The following is a 21,814-nucleotide window of genomic DNA, read 5'->3' on the forward strand; positions in this document are numbered from 1 at the left end:
GATGGATCAGTTTTTCTTCCCTTTCTCCTTTCCGTCTTTCTCTCTCTGTCCTTCCCCTAAAGTCTACTCTGATGGGCAAAAATGAAAAGGGAAAGTGAATGATGGGATCAGTGTTTTGAAAGAGCAATGTTTATTTTCAGTGCTTTTCAGTTTGTCAAAGAGTGGATCTCAAAATCTTGCTTAAAGGGTAATTGAGATGTAGCAGATTTGTTTACTTAGTCATGGAAGGAAAAAATTCAGTCAGAAGCTAAAGATTTCCTTTTGATTGAAGATAGATTGGTTCTGTGGCCTTGGAACTTTCCCAGACTTAATGGGGAGACATCATCTCTGGATTAGCATACTCTGTGGTTTAAATTTAATACATACATTAATGCTACTTGGGATACTTTTATATTTTGCATAAAAAACCTTATTTCTGATGCTGTTTCCTTAGGTTTCTGAGGAGTGAGATGATTAAGTTGTATTCATTAGTAGTGTGTTGGTATGTTTTCACATCCAGTGAAGCTGGAGATATGTTGTATGTTAGAAGAGCATCCTTTAATTTGTGCTGCTTTGAACACTGTACCTTTCTAGATTCAGTAATCCCTTCCCCCTCATCCTCTGGATTTTGAAACCTTTAGAGTCACAATAGAATATAAATAAAGAAAATTTCTCTGGGTTGACAGTCATGGTTATAGTTGAAGTCTCTCTAAGCAGTAGCCCAACTAGACTCTTTTTGTTTGTTTGTTTTATTTTTTAATGATTTAAATATTGACATTTAAAAATTGAAGTAGCATGTCAGTTTTCTTAATACTACTTTATCTCCAACCACAAATAATAGTTGAACCTTTTGTACTTATGTTGGGCCTTGGCAGTGTATGTTTAGATGGGCTAAGACAACATCAAGAAGCAATGGCTAGATAACCATTTAATTTGTCCCCAAAGGTATGTTTTTATCTATCTATCTATCTATCTATCTATCTATCTATCTATCTATCTATCTATCTATCTATCTAAGACAGTGTCATTCTATCTATCTGTCTATCTAAGACAGTGTCACTCTGTCACCCAGGCTGGAGTGAAGTGGCATGATCACTGCAGCCTCTCCACCTCCCAGGTTCAAGTGATTCTTGTACCTCAGCCTCTGGAATAGCTGGGACTAGAGATGTGCGCCATCACTCCCAGCTAGTTTTTTGTATTTTTAGTAGATAGAGGTGGGTTTCGCCATGTAGTCCACGTTGGTCTCGAACTCCTAAGTGCAATCTGCCCACCTTGGCCTTCCAAAGTGCTAGCATTAGAGGTATGAGCCACTGTGCCTGTCCCCCAAAGATATTTATTATAACAGCTATCAGTAAAGGCTGTAGCTGTGTGAATTTAAATCTCTTCTTTCTTATGCTGTGGGATTTTTACATAGAAAGCAGCATTGTTATGCACATGTACCACTAAAATTTGTTTCTTGACATAAGTTCAGAGCTGTGACTTCATCCTGACTACACCTAAAACCAAAACCACTGAGTAAGATTTTTTCGTTTTGTGAAAGTTCTGCCAGTTTTGCTTAAGTAGCTGTGTGATTTTAAAGGTTGCCACTAGATGGAGAGCTTTTTAAAATCTTTGTTAATCTTAAATGAGTTAACCGTTGATCCTCATCATTCATGGATTCTGTATTTGTAATTTGCCTACTTGCTAAACTTTATTTGTAACCCCCAAAATCAATAGTCAACAGGGCTTTTGCAGACAAGAGCAGAGCAGTGAAAAGTGTGAGCCTCCCAACATGCATGTTCCCGACTGAAGTGGAACAAAGGGATGCTCAGCCTTGTTTCATCTCTCATACTGTGAATAAGTATCCTTTTCTTGGGTCTTTTTATGCCCCCCCCCTTTTTTTTGTTGCATTTTTGTATTTTTTTGTTGGTGATTTCACTATTTAAAAAGCCACTAAGTGTAGTGATGAAGTGCTGACTGGTGTTCCTAAGTGCAAGAAGGCTGTGTTGTGCCATATGTAGAAAATATGTGTATTGGATGTTTTATTTTAGGCCTGGGTTACAGTGCTGTTGGCCTTGAGTACAATGTTAATGAATCAGTATATATTAAATATTAAGTATCTTTAACATGCCTTAACATAAAACACACACAGCAAGATTATGTATTGATTGGTTGATGAAAATGTAACTAGAGACTCCAGCAACCTAACCCTGTATTTCCCATAGGAGCAATGTTCAGTATTTGCCAATGCAATGTTTGTGGTGACTTATGGAACATAAAACTAACTCGTAAGAGAATGACTATTTTTTTTGTAATCTTCAAACTCAAATTGTCTTCCTGACTTTTGAGAAGGCTAAAATGAATTTTTCCAAATGCCTCTTTCCATCGGTTTACATGCTGTACAGTTCCCTTTCTTTCATTTTTTAGTTTGCTGTCAGTAGTAATTTGAAAAGTTCTCAGAGTCAAGAGAATTTTTATTTCATGAGACATTAATAGTTCAAAATGAACATGTTGGAAGAACTTGAGTAAGAATGAATTTGGCTTTCTGATTGAAGTTGGTTTTCTGATATTTTTGAGAAATGAGTCTTAATTTTGTTTAATCAAAAAGTAATGGAAGGTTGAAGGATAAGTGAATAATAAGGTAAGTATACAGGTATACCACATAACATGGTGAAATTCAAGCCTATTACTTTGAGTTTGTAGAGTGCAGCAAAATTTACATATAGGCCATTGGAAAAACCAGTCCTTCGTTATAGGAGGTGGTGGGTTTTGAGATGGAGCTGTAGCCTACTTTCCTGAGAGTCTGTTATTTGGAAGTCCCAAACCATTTTGTGCTATTCTTTGAACGTTTTTACCCAGATATTTTCCCATTCCTGTGTGTGATCTCCTGGTTCTTCATCCAAAGGGAAGGAAGAACTTGAAGCAGGAGAGACAGTCGATGAAGTGGGGAGCCCTGTGCTGCAGTAGGGCCACAACAGTTAAGGAAATCTTTGGGATTAAGGTTTCTCTGTTAAAGAGTTGATTTAAAAAAAAAATTTTTTTTTTTTTTTGTATTTTTTGTAGAGACAGGGTTTTGCCATGTTACCCAGGCTGGTCTCGAGCTCCTGAGCCCAAGTGATCTGCCTACCTAGGCCCAAAATGCTAGGATTACAAGTGTGAGCCCATGTCTAGCTGATTTTTTTGTTTTTTTTAACAACAAAAAAATACATAACTTCATAAATTGGGTGGGATACTGTTGAGTTTTTTGTTACAGTGAAAAGAACACTTTGGAATAGGTCTAAACCACTAAATTGTGTGATTTTGCTTAGTCTCTCTGAGCCTTAAAGTTCTTCCATGCACATTGGAGGTTAGGGGGTTATATCTATGTTGGAGAGGATTGGAAACCTGTGTGTTGCTTCTGTAACGTTGGTGAAGCGCCTCACATGGTCAGATCTCAGTGAATGGTAGTGATTTTATAGAGACACAAAGTTCAGGGGCAGCATACTAGTAATGTGGGGGTACCAAGGAGTCAGAAATGTTATTTTTCTTGTCGAGGCTATGTTTGCTCACACTGCAGAAAGCTTGGAGGCATTTCTGGTTCTTGACCTTGTACTCCCTTTAGTGACAGCTCCATTCTACCCCTCTCATGCTTACAGTGGTTGAACCTCTGGCCTTTACTGGAAAAGTTGATTTGGTGAAATCGGGCATTTTTACTTGTTGACTGACTAGTGACTCCCTGGAATGAAGACCTTCCTGTCCTTTGTGTTTTTGGTCATTAATTATGGAATAAGCAACAAAGCCTCCTATTAAAAGGAGTTTCAGATACCAACAAGTCAGTAGGGAGAAGGTAGAGGAGACAAGGAATCCCTACTACACTTACTTTTAAGGGAGGCTTCAATAAAAAACCTGACTTAGTCTTTTTTGAGCCAGCCGCCACAGGGAGGGGCATCTAGAGGGCCTCACCTTTCCACATAGTCCCTTTCTCCTTTTGGGGATGGGTCAGGGATAGTCCTGGGGTCTTAGGGAAGAAGATTGTGGTTGGTGGGCTGTGGTCAGCCTTGGCTCTTTCCTGTCTTATTCCAGGCTTGTGTCCCTGCTAGGCCTGTTACCATGCCATCCTGACCTTGGAGGACTTTCCTTTTTTTTTCCTTCATTGTGATTATTTATTTTGTTACTGGCTGGTAAGTTTGACATATTTGATGTTATTTCAATTGTAATACTCTTCAGATTGGAACACTTCTTTTCTGATATTGTGAGCAAATCCCTATTTTATTTTTGTCACTTGTAATCATCTTCTAAGAAGTTGCTCTATCACTTGGCTGTAGGGATTACTTATTCAGATGGGGCCAGTGACTAGAATGTGAGTCAAAAGTGTGAGGTCTAATTTGAACCTGTCTGAGAGTTACTATTGCCTGCCTTGGCCCAAAGTGTAGATTTTTAGTCAGCTTGTGATAGGCCAGGTGTTTTGTCTGGACTGGGAGTTATCTTTGAGTTGTAGATAGAATAAGGATCCTGAGAACAGTCAGGTCTCCACTTGATGTCTTTTTATTTGACTTGTTACCGTTAGTACTCTCCTGGGATCAAAGCTGCCAAGCCTGACCCATACCCAGATTTCCCAGTGCACTCAGGAGATCATCTGTGGCCTTGAAGCCAGTGCTTTTTGGGAAAAACAGAGCAAGGCAATGCACGACAGAAGCAGTGCACCGGAGTAAAGATCAAGTTCTGTGGACCCCACTTGCTGTTTGAGAAAATACCCTGCTTCCTTCCTAGCTGACTTGACCTCCAGCATTAACAGGTGGAGGTGAAGAAGCAGGGTCTGCACTCGAGTCTGCTGCTCTGGCTCCAGGTTTATTTTCTGAAACTGGACTCCTCCAGCCCTTAGCTTGTCAAGTTAGCCTGCCCAGAGTCTGGGGCCGATCGTTCCACTGGGCCGTCGGCTATGACACTCTGCTCTCCATGGGCCACTATGCACCCCTCCACTGTCCTTAGGATGGTTTGGAGCCTTCGATCTAAGGCAAGGAGGTGGGGTTCGGTGAGGACAGGGCTGAGCTGGTCTTCTAGCAGTGATTCTCGCATCACATCGCTGAGTCTGTAGTCGGCTTGGGCCAGCAGCTGCAGGTGCAAAAGTGTTTTCTTTTTTATCCTGAAAAATAGGAACCAAATAAGCAACTGTAAAGAAAATAACTTGCCTGAACTTAACTTCTTTCCCCACAAATAGCTGTTGTAGCTGATACTCTTGGTGCCTCTCCCCGTGTCTTCTCAGGCACATTTTAATAGAAACCAGGTAAAAAAGAGAATAAATGGAAGGCAAAATCCAATATCTTGCAGTCCTTTGCCCAATTGCCATTTGCTCAAGAGCCTGCATAGCCATTTGTGCTCTGATAACGGTGATGCCGGGCTATATGCATTTTCTCTGACAACGCTAAGGGAATCAAAACCAAAGTGACACTTAGATTTTTCAAGGAGATTTAAAGCTAATGGGAGAAGTCTCTAGTAGGTGAAATGATGAGCTATTTGCCATCTCAAAAGCCCTCAGTACTGCCAGCCTTTAAGTTGTTTCTTGCTAACTTTATTTGTGTGTGTCAGATTTTAAAATCACAGGTGAAAATGTGGTGGGACCCATCTTTAGGATTTCAGTTTCTTTTTATGTGGGAATCTGACTTGGACTCTGATGCGTAAGCAGCTTAATTGACTTCTGTCATAAACAGGTACTGCTCATCCAGTCCTGCTCAGGAGGCAGGGAAGGGAGGCCAGAGGGAAGCATGTTTAACCTGAGACGTAGATGAAGAATACGCATGCTCTGCTCCAAATTTTCCAGCTGGAAACAAATGAGATGTTTTTGCTAGGTGTGAATATCATATTTATAATCAGCTCTGGATACTGCAGCTGAGCAGGTGGTCTATTTTACAAGCCTGGCTGAAACACCGGAGAAGTATGGGAGTAAGTTAGACATTCTCTAGAGAAATGGTGGCCAAGCAAGGGCCTTTGTGCCTTCTTCCAGTCTGCGCAGGTTTACAGGACTTTAATCGGGTTTTGCTTAGATGGTCATCAAGTAGTCATATTTATGAGCTGATAGGAATGCTGGGCAAAGCAGAGGTCTGATTAGTAATATCAAAACCCAGCAGACTGCAAAAATAGGTGATGATCTGAGTGGGTCGCCGATTAAAGTTGGCACTTGAAAGGTTTAAAGGATTAAATCCTAATTCATCCTATGTGGAAAGATGAAAAAGACAAATGTGGGGGAAATTTTGGTAGTTGTAGGACAGTCATGAATCGCTTAGTGATGGGGATATGTCCTGAGAAATGTTTCCTTAAGCGAAGGTTTTGTCACGGTGTGAACATCACAGAGTGTACTCACTCACTCACACAGACCTAGATGGTGTAGCCTCCTGCACTCTTAGGCTATAGGGTATTGCTTGTAGGCTACAAACCTTTACAACACAGTGGTGAATAGCTGTGTATATAAACAGAAAAGATAGTAAAACTGTAAAATGCAGTAAAAATACCATATTATTAATACAATCTTATGAGACCACCATCATATATGCAGTCTGTCATTGGCTGAGATGTCATGCAGTGCACAAATGTGTAAGAAATAAGGCAGTTCATGTCGTTCTACGCACTTATGTCCTAGACCAGTGAAAACTGATGAAGCCCTTCAGACCTCGGCTGCAAGCAGCATGAAGGGTCACAGCTATTCCTTGCCCATATTATCTGCTGCAGGAAAACTTACACGCAGCACTGGGAGAGAGGCGAGAGGATGGAGATTTCATCATGGGAGTGTCGTCCGAACCTAGGAGGAGAAACAGGCTTTTATGGGTGGCTGGCAGCATCCTTCGCATTCCCCTGAGGCTTCCTCTCCCCTCTCAGTATTTTGTGAATCAGAGATTGGGGTAAAATGCCAGGGATCATGGCAGCTGCCTCTCCAGCTCCTCTCCGCAGTCAGATCACAAAAGCCTCTGTACAGAGATATTAGAGCTAAACAATCCTTCATTCACTAGCTGCAGAGGGCCAGCCACTGAGGATGCACTTTGCTCTCGAAAACCTCACCCTATTTCAGTAGAGGGCACACGAGTGCTCTCAGGCTGGAGGAGAATCAAGTGGTACTGGCAAAGGTAAAGAGAAAGAAGGAAATGGAAGAAGCAGGGCTAGAAGGAGACAAGGCACGTGGTGGTGGAGGCCCTCATTTGCAGGGCATCTGTTTCCCCCGAGCAGCTGGCTGCACAGAGCAGCACATCTGGGAGGGGAGTGTTGAACACATGTGGGGACACTCACCCTCTGGCGTTGTCAAGGTGAATAAGGAACCCATCATCCCCGAACTTAGTGAACATCTCATAATGGTGCCGGTCCATATTTCCTGTGAAGGAGGGGAGGACTCAGAACCGGGACCAGCAAGCCAGGGGGTCAGGTGCTCCTGACCTGAGTTCTCTCCAGGGAATGGAGGCCTGTCGTCACTTGAGAGGCAGGGGTCTGAACAAGCTGGGCCTCACACTACCATTTCCCCAGCGCCATCGGTGAAGCAGCCGCAGGAGAGAGAAGGAAGCGAAACGAGCAAACCCTAAATGGACTGGTTTCAAGTCTAAGGCTTTCATCCCTGCCCCTTCCCCTGCCCCTGCCCCAGCCCTTGGCCAGGGATTTGAACGTGCAGAAAGTCACCTTTGCACCTTGTGTACATATTGATACTGGCTTTCCTCAGCCCAGAGATCCTCAGCTGAGCCTGGTTATAGTAAACAGACACAGCTAAACTTCTGAAAGGCACGATGATGAGCCGGCTGTCTGACTTGCTTCGGACCTAAGCTCCTGTGTGGTGGCCACCTTCATGTGTCTGCTCTCCCTAGAAGTCCCTGTGGGCCTGGAAGGTGGAATTACTAGTCTTGTGTGTCTGTGGCCTCGCCTGAGACCCTCCCTGCTACATATTTGTTGGGTACTTTCTTCCTTTCCTACCTGGTGTCCCCTCACTTGGTGAAATGAACATACAACTTCCAATCTGATGCCCACTCAGGCCCTGCCTTATGAGTGACGACCCCTTCAGCTTCTTCCAGTTCTTTGAAGGGAGGCGAGCCTGTTACCTTCTGTCCTCTGGGACCTCCGCCACTTCTGAGGCTGTGGGAGGTGCAGAGTTACTCAGTCCTCATGAGCCAGGTTGTAAGTTTATGCACGAGGTCACAGGGAACCCCTGCCACACAGCAGAGCCCACTTCTGCCGGGGGCCTGCGTGTGGGGACCTACCTATCAAGAAGTCGAAGATGGCCATGTCGATGACGTTGAGGAGCCGCTGGCTGCTGTTGTACGGGTAGATCTGTTTCACTGTGTCACAGTAAAGGGCATTGACCTCCCACCTGAGGGGGAGAAGAAGTCCTGGGGCTGGAAAAGCCAAGATGGCAGGGTGTCGGGGGGTCTCCCCACACCTCCCCCCGCCTTCCAACCCCTGCCTCCCTGATCCTGCGCTGGGCCGGTGGCAGCTTCTCACATTCAGAAAGACCCTGGGCAAGGACATGCATATTCCATATGGTGATAAGGTTCTGGGTCCTTTCACTCTGGTGGACACCGAGCCCATGGTTGGGACACTGCATGCCAGAGGGGAGATGTCGGAGGGGGCAGTGACCCTCACCTGCTTCCTCGTCCCTTCCTCCACAGTCCCTCTCACCAAGCCTCCTGGACCCTGGCCCTCCAGGGCTCCTGCACCACTCAGCACCTCCATGGGCTGTTCCTGCCCTTTCTCTCTCACACGGTTTTCTGCCTACAATGCTCCAATGCCCATTTTCATCCGAGGGCTCTTCTCAGCCTTCACAGAGTCCCTCAGGATCTGTCATGTCCTCCAAAAATTCTGCCTGGTTACTTCTCTCCCCACTACAATCATGATGGCTTGATTGATGGATCGATTCACTCAGCTAGTGTGGAGTACCTGCTGCGTGCCAGGGAGGGTGCTAGGTCCTGGGGATACAGCGTGACGTCCTTGGCCTCCCAGGGCTTGCTCAGGGGAACCAGGTATCCCTCCCGTGGGATTCTCGTGTGCACTCTGGTTATAGCGAGTGCTGTGCTGTGTTTTCATGATCTGGCTACGTGTCTGTCCTCCCCACTAGACCAAGGAGCTTCCTAAGGGGAGAGTCTGAGTCGTCCATTTCTGTATCCATAGCACCTAGTGTTGGGTACATGGAAGGTTCTTTAGAACTGAATAAATGAACTAAAGGGAGATAACAGACCCAGGCCTGCTGATCCCAGGATCAGTATGAAATGGGGCAAAGGAGTATTGAGGCAGCTTTTCAGATTCCAAAGCCAAGCTAGCGACAAGTCCCTGGTACAGGATCTGTGGCTACTGTCAAGGACTGGGCTGTATGGCTTGGGGACCAACTCACTCCTCTTTTCCTGCCAGTGTGTAGGAGCGGATCCAGGGGTTGGGCACAGACAGCCTGGGGGCCAGGTTGAGGGACGGCAGGAAGGCAGAGAGGGAACCCTCCAGCAGATGTGGGTTGCCACAGACAGCATACTCCGTCTTGCACATGTATGGACACTTGGCAAAGAAGCACACGTTGCTGGCTGGAGGATGGGGAGGAGAGAGGAGAAGGAGTAAGAGGAGGGCTCTGGAGGCATGACATCTTCCTGCCCTAGGAAATCCACTGGGAGGGAAGGGAAATCCTGAACTCAGAGCTTGGGAAGAGACAGAAGAAGGAAACACTGACTTTTCCAGAAGTGAGGGTGTGAATGCTACTAAGCTGAACCTCCTGGGTACCTGCTTTCAAATGTCCCAACCTCACTACATTCTATCCTTATGAGTAGAACACTGTTTATTACCCTGGGTGGATAACCTCTGGTTCTGGGGAGGCCAGCATTGTAGGGTCCCTAGCCCACACAGACTAGGGAGCATCTCACACACAGCCTTTCCCATCCACAGTTCATCTTGTGTTATGGTCAGGCAGACGACGGTGGGAGTGTCTTACAATTTCATACGCCCATCCCAGCAATGGATAGTGCTGGCGGCAGGGTGTCAGGCCACTGATGAATGGAGGGGTGGACACTCTGGCTTACCATGTACTCAGACCCGGAATATCACTCGGGCCAGTACTCTACCTGGAGAGACAAAGAAAACACTCTGCAGGATTTCATTCTTGGTGACCTCTAGGATTTCCTTGGTGATATTCACTAGCCTCCCCACTGTTGGCGGCACCCGTCGGAAGTCCAGAATCCTGCAAGAGAGGAAGCTGTGTTGCATCTGAGCGATGATCAGGGACTGAGGAGGAGGAGCTTTGTTCCCCGGCCAGTGCACATTAGGAATTGGTTGGTGTACCCAAGAGGGTGGCCAGTGAGGTGGGTCTCTGGCCTTTAAACCTAGGTCTAAAGGAGTGGAGGTGGAGTAGAAAATGAATCCTTATTCTATCAAGCCTCCTGGGAAAACCTTCCCACCGTCCCATCTGTGTTCTTGGTCAGTGCTTCTCATATTTCAGTGTTCCTGTGAGTCACCTGGCAATCTTGTTCAAATACAGGCTCTGACTGAGTGGCTCTAGGGTGGGGCTGACGTTCTTTATTTCTACAAAGCTTCCTGGAAGTGCCCATGACGCTACAGACCACACTTTGGGTAGCAATGACTGAGCAAATAGAGGAACTGGAATGTTTAGGAATGTGCTTTCACCTAATATAACAGTGAGACTCTTTGGATAAATAGGGGTGGGTGCATTCTCCTCGCTCTCAGATCAGGAAACTAGAGCAACTGGCCCAAGCAGCATGGCGGGAAACGTGTTCTTTATAAATTGTTCTTTTCATTGTAAATCGTTCTTTAATGAATGTTCATTACATTCATTAAACGGCCTTGTGTTTTTCAATCTAGGGGGTTGCATGGGACAGTTTGGGTTCAAAGACACCACGATGAGGCACGAAGAAGATAAAAAGCCAGAAGGAAGAAATGCCAGGGAGTTCCCATCTGAGGGTCTGTCTAGTCACCCCTCCCAGAGGATTGGTCCTCACAGGCAATACCATCTCCATGGGGCCAGACCCTACCTGTCCAGATGGAAAGCTGCGATCTCAGCATTGTGTCTCTGAAAGTCAATGAAGTAGAAGAAGTCCACGGGCGTCTCCTCATCTCGCTGCTGTCTGGAAGGAAGGAAGGAATCACGCCCTGGACTCAGACTTCAGCTTGGAGCCTGAGAAGAGAGCTGATGAGCGTGACCAGTGAGAAGGGAAAACAGGCTTTTATGCTTTTCATGTACACACAGGCGATGGCACGGCTTGGCCAGGAGAAGACATGCAAAGTGGGAGGAGACGGGCTTCTTGCAAGACGTTGTCTTGCAGGCACCAGCAATACCAAGTTTCCTACTTAAGAAGCTTTGGTGACAGTGGCTGATTATTTTCAAAACCCAGCAGTTGAGAGGGAAGAAATAGACATTCTTCTGCAGGTATAAACAGAAGAGAGAGGAATGGTTAGCAGAACCAGAGGTGGTATAGACGCAGATGTCCAAGGATGAAGAAAGGTGGGGGTATGAGCCAGGAACTGGTAATGGAAAAGTGGCCCAGAAATGCAATTTAGTATGCTGGGGTTGAAGAACAGAAAAGTTCTGGGTCTTAGGGGGATGTGGGGGAAATACGTGGGCCATCATCCTCTCAGAGAAACACAGCTGGATCATGAGGGCTGAGGGCAGCTGGTGCAGAGGATATTGATTTATATACATTATATCTCTAATGAATTCCTGAAAAGCACCAGGCTGCCTGAGAGTGGTGGGGCCTGCTGGGTGTGTACATTCAGGAAAGTGCTTCCTAATCATTAAGGGCGTCGTGGTGTGAGTTCTGGCCTCTAGGCTGACTTTGCCTTGATGCTAATAAACATGGAAGAATGATGATCTTCGAATAATTTTATAATCCACTGTGTGGGGCTGTTAAAATGACTGCAAAGCAATTTAAATGTAAATAAACGTAACGTTGCAGAAAGCTATAAATAAGAAACACTGGCAATTCAAACTGTGATGTGCATTTTGCCAAAAAACACAAGTGAGTCCTGGAAACCACAGTGAGGTGCTGCCAAAAGTAGAGATTCTATTTTAAAAGGTGCAGCCACAGTTACAGCACAGCCCTCCGTGCTCAGGCCTGACCAGCTTCTCATCATCGTCACTGGATGTCCAGGCTAGCAAGGACAATCCGTTTTCCCAGTCTTGTTTTAATTTCTGAGTCCCACCTATAGGAACATATCATCTCTTAGACACCCTTTAGGGTCTTCTAAAACATTTTCTCATTTTCATATGACATAAGATAGAAGTGATTTTAAATTTGAAGGTTGTTTTTACTTTATATCACTGCCTCTCCTACTTTGAGAAGCACAAATGCACGTCTCATTGCACATTATATTTTATACATTGCATTTTAAAAATATAAATCTTTATGTTCCTAATGTGTATTTTCCAAAGATAACGTTCTACATTCTCTCTTTAATCAGGAAAAACATGGTGTTCACCTTAAATTACTTACAGAAAAATAAAAACCACATAATTTTTCAAGAAATACACTTTAAAATGATATTATTTTAGATTTTGGACTGAATTTTATAAAAATGTAGATTATGCTGGGTTGTGGTATAAAAATAGGTAAAGTTGGTCCTATCACTGAATGTTGGAGGGTTTTGCATTACATTTGGGAAAAAAGCTGGTTAATTTGAACAATTTTTGTATAGACACACCTCAGAGTTATTGCAGGTTTGCTACTAGACCACCGCAGTGAGGCAACTGTGGTAATAAAGTCATTCCTGCACATTTTTTGGTTTCCCACCCAATGCATATAAAAGTTATGTTTTTATTATACTGGAGTCTTAAATAGGCAATAGCATTATGTCTGAAAAATGTATACATCTTAATGGAAAAACACTTTATTGCTAAAAAATGTTAAGGCTCATCTGAGCCTTCAGCAAGTCAAAATCTTTTTGCTGACTGGGGTGGTGGTTGCTGAAGGTTGGTGAGGCTATGACAACTTTTAAAAATAAGACAACAATGAAGTTTGCTGCATCGATTCACAAAAGATTTATCTGTAGCACGCAATGCTGTTTGATAGCATTTTACCCACAGTAGAACTTCTGTCAAAATTGAAGTCAATCCTCTCAAACCCTGCGGCTCCTTTATCAACTAAGTTTGCCTAATATTTTAAATCCTCTGCGGCCTGTTGGGAACAGGCCTCCCAAAATCTGGCCATAAACTGGCCCCAAAACTGGCCATAAACAAAATCTCTGCAGCACTGTGGCCGTAGCACCCACACTGGAAGGTTGTGGGTTTACCGGAAGTAGGGCAAGGAACACCTGGCCCACCCAGTGCGGAAAACCGCTTAAAGGCATTCTTAAACCACAAACAATAGCATGAGCGATCTGTGCCTTAAGGACATGCTCCTACTGCAGATAACCAGCCCAACCCATCCCTTTATTTCAGCCCATTCCTTCGTTTCCCATAAGGGATACTTTTAGTTAATCTAATATCTATAGAAACAATGCTAATGACTGGCTTGCTGTTAATAAATATGTGAGTAAATCTCTGTTTCGGGGCTTTCAGCTCTGAAAGGCTGTGAGACCCCTGATTTCCCACTTCACACCTCTATATTTCTGTGTGTGTGTTTAATTCCTCTAGCGCTGCTGGGTTAGGGTCTCCCCGACCGAGGTGGTCGCAGCAGTGGCCATTTCAACAATGTTCACAGCGTCTTCACCCGAAGTAGATTCTATCTCAAGAAACCACTTTCTTTGCTTATCCATAAGAAGCCACTCCTTATCGGTAGGGCATGGTGGCTTACGCTTGTAATCCAAGCACTTTGGGAGGCTGAGGTGGACGGATCACAAGGTCAGGAGATCAAGACCATCCTGGCTAATGCGGTGAAATCCCGTCTCTACTAAAAATACAAAAAAATTAGGCATGGTGGCGAATGCCTGTACTCGGGAGGTTGAGGCAGGAAAATTGTTTGAACCCGGGAGGCAGAGGTTGCAGTGAGCCAAGATCATGCCACTGCATTACAGCCTGAGAAACAGAGTGAGACTCTGTCTCAAAAACAAAACGAAACAAAACAATACAAAAAAAAGAAGCAACTTCTTATCTGTTCAAGTTTGAACATGCAATTGCAACAATTCAGTCACATTTTCAGGCTCCACTTCTAATTCTAGTTCTCTTTTATTTCCACATCTGCAGTTACCTTCTCCACTGAAGTCTTGAACCCCTCAAAGCCATCCATGAGGATTGAGATCAATCTTCTTTTAAACTCCTGTTAATGTTGATATTTCTACCTCTTTCTATGCATCATCATGAATTTTCTTAATGGCATCTAGAATGGTGAATCCTTTCCAGAAGGTTTTCAAATGACCTTGTCCAGGTTCATCAGAGGAATCACTAACTGTGGTAGCTATAGCCTTATGAAATACATTTCTTAAATTGTAAGACTTGAAAGTTAGAATGACTGCTTGATTTGGGGGCTGCAGAATGGATGTTGTGTTAGCAGGCATGAAAACAACATTAATCTCCTTGGACATCTCCAGCAGAGCTCTTGAGTGACTGGATGCATTACCATTGAGCAGTAATATTTTGAAAGGAATCTTTTTTTTCCCCCCTTGAGCAGTAAGGTCTCAACAGTGGGCTTCAAATATTCAGTAAACCATGCTGTTAACAGATGTGTGGTCATCCAGGCTTTCTTGCTCCATTTATAGAGCACAGGCAGAGTAAATTTAGCATCATTCTTGAGGGCCTGAGGATTTTTTGAATGGTAATTGAGTATTGGCTTCAACATAAGTCCCCAGCAACATTATCACCTAACAAGAGAGTCAGCCTGTCCTTTGAATCTTTGAAGCCAGGCGTTGACATTTCTTCTCTAGCTATGGGGGAAGTCCTAGATGGTGTTTTCCTGCAATAGAAGGCTGTTTCACCTACACTGAAAATCTATGGTTAGTGTAGCTACGTTCATCAATGATCTTAGCTAGATCTTCTGGATAACTTGCTGCAGCTTCTCCATCAGCACTTACTGCTTCACCTAGCACTTTTATGTTATGGAGATGGCTTTTTTTCCTTAAGCCTCATGAACCAACCTGTGCTATCTTCCAACTTTTCTTCTGCAGCTTTCTCACCTGTCTCAGCCTTCATTGAAGAGAGTTAGAACCCTGCACTGGATTAAGCTTTGGTTTAAGGGAATGCTGTGGCTGGTTTAATCTTCTACCCAGATAACTTAAACTTGCTCCATATCAGCAATGAGGTTGTTCTGCTTTCTTATCATTCGTGTGTTCAGTGGAGCAGCGCTTTCAGTTTCCTTCGATAACTTTTCCTTTGCATTCACAACTTGCCTAACTGGCACAAAAAGCTTAGCTTTCAGCTTATTGGCTTTCAACCTGCCTTCCTCACTAGCCTCCTGAATCATTTCTTGCTTTCCATTTAAAGTGAGAGATGTGACACTCCTTTCATGTGAACACTTAGAGGCCCATGTTGGGTTACTAACTGGCCTAATTTCAATATTGTGTGTCTTAGGGAATAGGGAGGCCCGAGGACAGGGAGAGAGATTGGGGGAATAGCCAGTTGTTGGAGCAGTCAGAACACCCATTTAGGCCAGGCGCAGTGGCTCACACCTGTAATCCTAGCACTTTGGAAGGCCAAGGTAGGCAATCACTTGAGGCCAGGAGTTCGAGACCAGCCTGGCCAACACAGTGAAACCCCATCTCTACTAAAAATAGAAAAAATTAGCTAGGCATGGTGGCATATGCCTATAATCCCAGCACTTTGGGAGGCTGAGGCGGGCAGATCACCTGAGGTCAGGAGTTCAAGACCAGCCTGGCCAACACGGTGAAACCCCATCTCTACTAAAAATGCAAAAATTAGCCAGGTGTGGTGGCCGGCACCTGTAGTCCCAGTTATTTGGAAGACTGAGGCAAGAGAATCGCTTGAACCCAGGAGACAGAGGTTGCAGTGAGCTGAGATTGAACCATTGCACTCCAACCTGGGCAACAGAGTGAGACTCTGTCTAGAAAAAAAAAAAAAAAACAGTTTGAAATATTGTGAGAATTACCAAATGTGACACAGAGACACGACGTGGGCACATGCTGTTGGGAAAATGGCACCGATAGACTTGCTTGATGCAGGGTTGCCACAAGCATTCAATTTGTAAAAAACAATATCTGCAAAGCGCAATAAAGTGAAATGCAGATACAGCGAGCTGTGCTTGTATTTTTTTGTTGTTTTTTGAGATGGAGTTTCGCTCTTGTTGCCCAGGTTGGAGGGTAGTGGCGCGATCTTGGCTCAGTGCAACCTCTGCCTCCCGGGTTCAAGCCATTCTCCTGCCTCAGCCTCTCGAGTAGCTGGGACTACAGGCACCTGTCACCATGCCTGGCTAATTATTTTGTATTTTTGGTAGAAACGGGGTTTCACCATGTTAGCCAGGCTGGTCTCGAACTCCTGACTGCATATGCCTGTATTTGTTTTAACTGACCAGGCAGAGAAGAAGTTTTAGGCTGTGAGTTATGTTACTTTATTTTCCTGCAAAAGAAACACTACAGTTCAAGACCAGCCTGGCCAAACATGGAGAAACCCCATCTCTACTAAAAGTACAAAATTAGCCGGGTGTGGTGGTACACACCTATAATCCCAGCTACTCCGGAGGCTGAGGCAGGAGAATTGCTTGAACCTGGGAGGCCGAGGTTGCAGTGAGCTGAGATGACGCCACTGCACTCCAGGCTGGGTGACAAGAGTGAAACTCCATCTCAGAACAAAAAAAAGGAAAAAAGAAGAAATTAGAGACATCCTATTGTGCCACATAAAAATTTTGCTCCGAGAACAGAATCTACGACCCTGGTGATTTGTGGTGCATTTGAAGATTTATCGTTACTTTTATGCTTCTCATTAACATCTCCTGTTTCTCTATCAGTGTTCCTTAGGTTGCCTCTCTCTAACTGGTGCTGTCTTTTGAGTATATATTTTATATGTGCTTGACTAACTGTAACAATAATTTAAACTCTGTAACAACCAGAACCTCACTGGTGGCTCTTGTGTCCAGCTGAGCATTGTGCCAAAGAGTCACATGTCTGCTTGTGGAACCTCTGCTAATTGCCATGTGTATTCGCTGTTTATAGCTCTCATTTCAAAGGAACGCAATGTATTTATTTACGGATTTTAGTACTCTATATGCCTGAATACAAGCTGAGGTCTCTGAAACTGTCCCTTGGAAAGGAGTCTCTATATTCAAATCCTGTCATAGTTAATCACTTAATTTTGTTTGGGACAGATACATTAACCTGGAATGACTTGACTTTGTGCTGGTCTCACTGCCTGGTGTAACTGGTTACAACAGGTTGTTGGTAGTGATGGGGGAGGGGAGCGGGGAAATAATTTAATATTGATTTAACATTCACTCCAAACTTGACTCTTAAGTGATGATGAAACCAATGTCCAAAAGTTTTGACAAGTAAAATCTACAGTGGGAGAAAAAAAGCGATATTTCTAAATCTATGTACTGTTTTATATGACGGGATTTTTAAATGAATATAAATATAAGCAGACATTCAATTGTTTCATGTACATTTCTGGAAAGTTTTAAGTTGATCTAACAACTAGGATTTTGGATATTTCACATAGGAAAAATGGAGGAACTCTTTCTTGTTTTTTTTTTTGTTTGTTTGTTTGTTTGTTTGTTTTTTGAGATAGAGTCTCCTGTTGCCCAGGCTGGAGTACAGTGGTGCGATCTTAGCTCACCGCAACCTCCTCCTCCTGGGCTAAGACATTCTTCTGCCCCAGCCTCTCGAGTAGCTGGGACTATAGGCGTGCACCACCACGCCTGGATAATTTTGGTATTTTTGGTAGAGATGGGGTTTCGCCATATTGGCCAGGCTGGTCTCAAACTCCTGACCTCAGGTGATCCACCTGCCTTGGCCTCCCAAAGTGCTGGGATTACAGTTGTGAGCCATCGTGCCCAGCAAAGGAACTCTTTATACAGCGGTGGTTCTCAAGGTTGCCTGGGCCTTGGGCAGGGGTGTGCACTGGACTCCGTGAGGATGGGACTGAGGGATAAAGATTTTTAAAGGCTTCTGCGTGAATCTAACATGCAGCTGATCCACTCCAACCCCTTCTTTAAGGAGGTGCTTTTGCCAAAGCAGTTGGGACTAAAACTCTTTATTCAGTGCTCATTCAAGTGGGCCCTGCCCTAAGAACCATCTACTGGGGCATTCAATGGGCCTCCCCTTGAATGGCTGAGGGTTTAGAATCTGCCAGTCTGATTGCATTCCACTGGAAGAAGCACATTCTGGAGGAAAGCATGACTTGGGTAACGGGGTCCCTCTTGGGGTGATTTTCTTTTCTGCAGGTCGTCTCATCATTTCAAGGAGGAACATTCCCCTGGGCTAAGGCACTGGGGCCCAACTCTGGGAGACCCCAACCTGGGGGTTGCAGATCCTTCGGGGGCCAGAAACCCAAACTCACACCAAGCTCTGTTTAAGGACTAAAATACATATTATGTCACCCATCTATATGTTTTACAAAATTTTCAAGGCATGTAGTTACTGTTGTTATGAATAAAATATAAATTAATGTAAACATGGAATTGACTTCCTAGTAGTCTTTCTTGATCGTCTAGGTTTTCAGTCGAAACGAGTGTGGTTGTATACAGGTCTGTAAACTTTTTGATGTCAACAAGAGAGTGCTATCCCTGCAAAAAAGTGGGGATCAATTAAAGTGGTGGAGTGTGAACCTAGCAATCCAGATGCCTGGGTTTGAATCCCGGGTCCACCGTTTGCAGCTGCAAGATTGGGATGAGATGGTCTCTTTCAGCCTCAGTATCTTTATCTGTAAAGTGGACATTATAAGAGTAGCTGGCTCATCAACTTGCTCATGATCCAAGGACACAACTTAGGTCATGGTGTGGCATAGATGCTAGTAAGGGCCTGATAAGGACAAGTTCTTAGTATTTTCAATTATTATTATTATTATGATGATCACCCCAAACAGTTCTGTGCTTGTGCAGATTAGAGAATCTCTGAATAATTGGCAGAAAGACTTGAGGTCACTTTTATTAGTTTTTGGTCCAAATCTTCCCAGGGCCACCCCAGCCGGGTGTGGAAAGGAGGAAGGCAGTCACTTACCTCATGGGTTTGAACATGGCCTTCCCGAAATCCGAGAACCTCAGCACCAGCTTGAGGTGGACCCCACTGGGTTTCACAACTGTGAAAGGCAGAAGAGTGAGTTAACCATGCTTCCGGGCCTCAGCCCAGGCTTGTGACTCTGTTCCTTCAATAAGCCCAGCTGACTTCTCTTTCCTCTTATGTAATGAGACCCTAAAGACTAGGATGTGCTCTCCATAACCGGCAGGGTAAACGCCATGGTGTCAGGCCGTAGTGACGGTGTCTGGCCATAGTGACGGTGTCCAGGGGCTCAAGACAGTACTGTTTACTTTGGGAGGTGAAGGCAGGGGGATCACTTGAGCCCAGGAGTTTGAACCCAGCCTGGGCAACATAGTGAGACCCCCATTTTGAAAAAAAAAAAAAAAGGTACATGTTCTGCTGATCATGGGAAAAGAGCAACAAATACAGTGAAGACATTTACTGAAAACCCCAAAGAATGTTTTCCTAAGAATGAACCCTTTCCTCTTTGTGTTTCAACTACATCTTCATAGATTCGACTTATGCCTTCTGTTATATTAGACTAGTTGGTTTATGCCTCTTTCTACTTAAGACTGTACACCTGGGCTGGGACCAGAGCTTGGCAAGTGAGTGCTGTTTAGGTGCAGAGAGTGCTACTCCCTTAAATGTTGCATCCTGGGCACCTCACTTGCCTTACCCTGTCCCTGGTCCTGGAGGGTCAGGACAATATCTCACTCACCTTGTGTTCTATAAAATGGTCAATGGCAGGTGCTTAACTGAAGAAAAAGGAAGCCTGGGGCCCTGTACACCTTTATTTTCAAGCCTTAGTGATATGGTTAGGCTTTGTGTCCCTACCCAAATCTCATCTCAAATTGTAATCCCCTTGTCTCAAATCTCATCTCAAATTGTTGAGGGAGGGATGTGGTGAGAGGTGAGCGGATCATGGGGCAGTTTCCCCTCTGCTGTTCTTATGATAGTGAGTTCTCATGAGATCTCATGGTTTTATAAGGGGCTCTTCCCCGTTTGCATCTTCTCTCTCCTGCCACCCTGTGAGATGTGCCTTGCTTCCCCTTCCCCTTCTGCCATGATTGTAAATTTCCAGAGACCTCCTAGCCATGCTTCCTGTTAAGCCTGCAGAACTGTGAGTCAATTAAACCTCTTCCTTTATAAATTGCCCAGACTCAGGCATTTCTTAACAGCAGTGTAAAAATGAACTAATACATTTCGTCATGCCTCATCAGATGCAGTCACATGTAGACATTTCTGATGTGTGTTCCACACATTGAACACACAGGTCACAGCACTCCTGGAGGGGAGCTCTGCCACTCTCAGTCCTAGCTTTTTGATTCCATTAATCACTTATCCTGGTGAGTTTCAACTCTGGCTATATTAGAATCACCTGGGCCTCATCGTCTGCACTCGAATCAAAACCCCTGGGGGTGGAGGCCGGGCATGAGCACTTTTTAAAGCTCCCCCAGTGATTCTAATACATACGTGTGTGTGTGTGTGTGTGTGTGTGTGTATACATATATATATTTTAGCTGGAGTCTCACTCTGTTGCCTAGGCTGGAGTGCAGTGGCATGATCTCAGTTCACTGCAACCTCCACCTCCTCGGTTCAAGCGATTCTCTTGACTCAGCCTCCCGAGTAGCTGGGATTACAGGTGGGCACCACCATCCCTGCCTAACTTTTTATATTTTTGGTAAAGATGGGTTTTCACTGTGTTGGCCAGACTGGTCTCAAACTCCTGACATCAAGTGATCCCCCTGCCTCAGACTCCCAAAGTGCTGGGATTACAGGCGTGCGCCACTGCGCCCAGCTGATTCTAATATTTTGTCAGTAGTGGGAACCATTGCTTCTTGAATTTGAAAGCAACTCCAATGGCTTGAGGATTTTGTGAAAACTCAGATTCGGATTGAGAAAGAGAGTGAGACCCTGCATTTCTGATGAGCTCCTCAGTGATGCTGACGATGCTTTTCCTGGGCCACGCATTGCCCAGCGGGGCCTACACAACCCTTCCTCTTAAGTGCCTTTTCTTGTTGTCGGTGGATGGGGAGAAATGTTGAGTTCTCAGAGGTTACACAGAGAGCCATACTCCTTCCACTCTTGCCCAAGGTCGCCACTGGAGTGGATTTTGGGGTTTGCACAGATGTGAAGGTGAAGAGGCTGGGTGGGGGCGGGGCCAGATCACTTACTCTGGGTGCAGTCACACGCCCCCAGCAAGGCTTTCTCATCCTGACTGTAATCTGCAAAGGAGGAGAAGGGCGATGAGAACTTCCAGTCTTATTCCTGGGAGAGCCTACAACATGGGGGTCCCTTGACTCTGGTTCAGATCACCAGAGGGGAGACTGTGATGTAGCCTGTGGCCCTTGACCACTCTGTGGGAGATCTCTTGGAGCCCAGGAGGCTGCAGCCTCCTTCCCTGCTCTGTCCCAGACCCCTGCTTTCTAGCCCTTCAGTGGACACTCTAGCAATACCTGGCTGGGAGACTGAGTCTGCTTTTGTCTCTGCTAATAATTTGCTGTGTCATTTTGATTGTCTCAGTGCTTGACAGCACAGACTTGGTATCAGCAGACCTGTGTTTGAATCCCAGCTCCACCCCCTAGGTCCTTGGCCAAGTTACTCAACCTTTCTGAGTCTCAGTTTCCCTATCTGTAAAATGGCAGTGGTAATATCCATGCCACAAGGTCTTTGGGTGAAAGAGAATGCGTCGCCTGCTTCAAAAGCAGCACTCAATAAATGGTAGTGATCACCTTCCTTTAGGTGTACCAAACAATAGCATACCTCCTTATGGGATCAGGACGAGATTCTCTTTCAGAGGGAAAAA

The 21,814-nt window shown here is 44.9% G+C and overlaps 1 protein-coding gene across 1 annotated transcript in view; it reads right to left on the reverse strand.

The window, feature by feature from the left end:
• Positions 1 to 4,182: 4,182 nt before the first annotated feature.
• Positions 4,183 to 21,814, reverse strand: part of FAM20A (FAM20A golgi associated secretory pathway pseudokinase) — a 65,831-nt gene continuing 48,199 nt past the window's right edge. The window contains exons 3-11 of the mRNA XM_023211960.2: positions 21,183 to 21,233; positions 18,991 to 19,069; positions 10,929 to 11,021; positions 10,005 to 10,120; positions 9,293 to 9,473; positions 8,166 to 8,275; positions 7,213 to 7,294; positions 6,671 to 6,730; positions 4,183 to 5,080 (exon numbers count right to left, since the gene is read on the reverse strand). Coding sequence (XP_023067728.1) covers positions 4,816 to 5,080; positions 6,671 to 6,730; positions 7,213 to 7,294; positions 8,166 to 8,275; positions 9,293 to 9,473; positions 10,005 to 10,120; positions 10,929 to 11,021; positions 18,991 to 19,069; positions 21,183 to 21,233 — 1,037 coding nt within the window. The 3' untranslated portion in view covers positions 4,183 to 4,815. The remainder of the gene's footprint in view (positions 5,081 to 6,670; positions 6,731 to 7,212; positions 7,295 to 8,165; positions 8,276 to 9,292; positions 9,474 to 10,004; positions 10,121 to 10,928; positions 11,022 to 18,990; positions 19,070 to 21,182; positions 21,234 to 21,814) is intronic.

Source organism: Piliocolobus tephrosceles, chromosome 16, assembly GCF_002776525.5.
Source record: "Piliocolobus tephrosceles isolate RC106 chromosome 16, ASM277652v3, whole genome shotgun sequence".
In the NCBI taxonomy this organism is placed as follows: Eukaryota; Metazoa; Chordata; class Mammalia; order Primates; family Cercopithecidae; genus Piliocolobus; species Piliocolobus tephrosceles.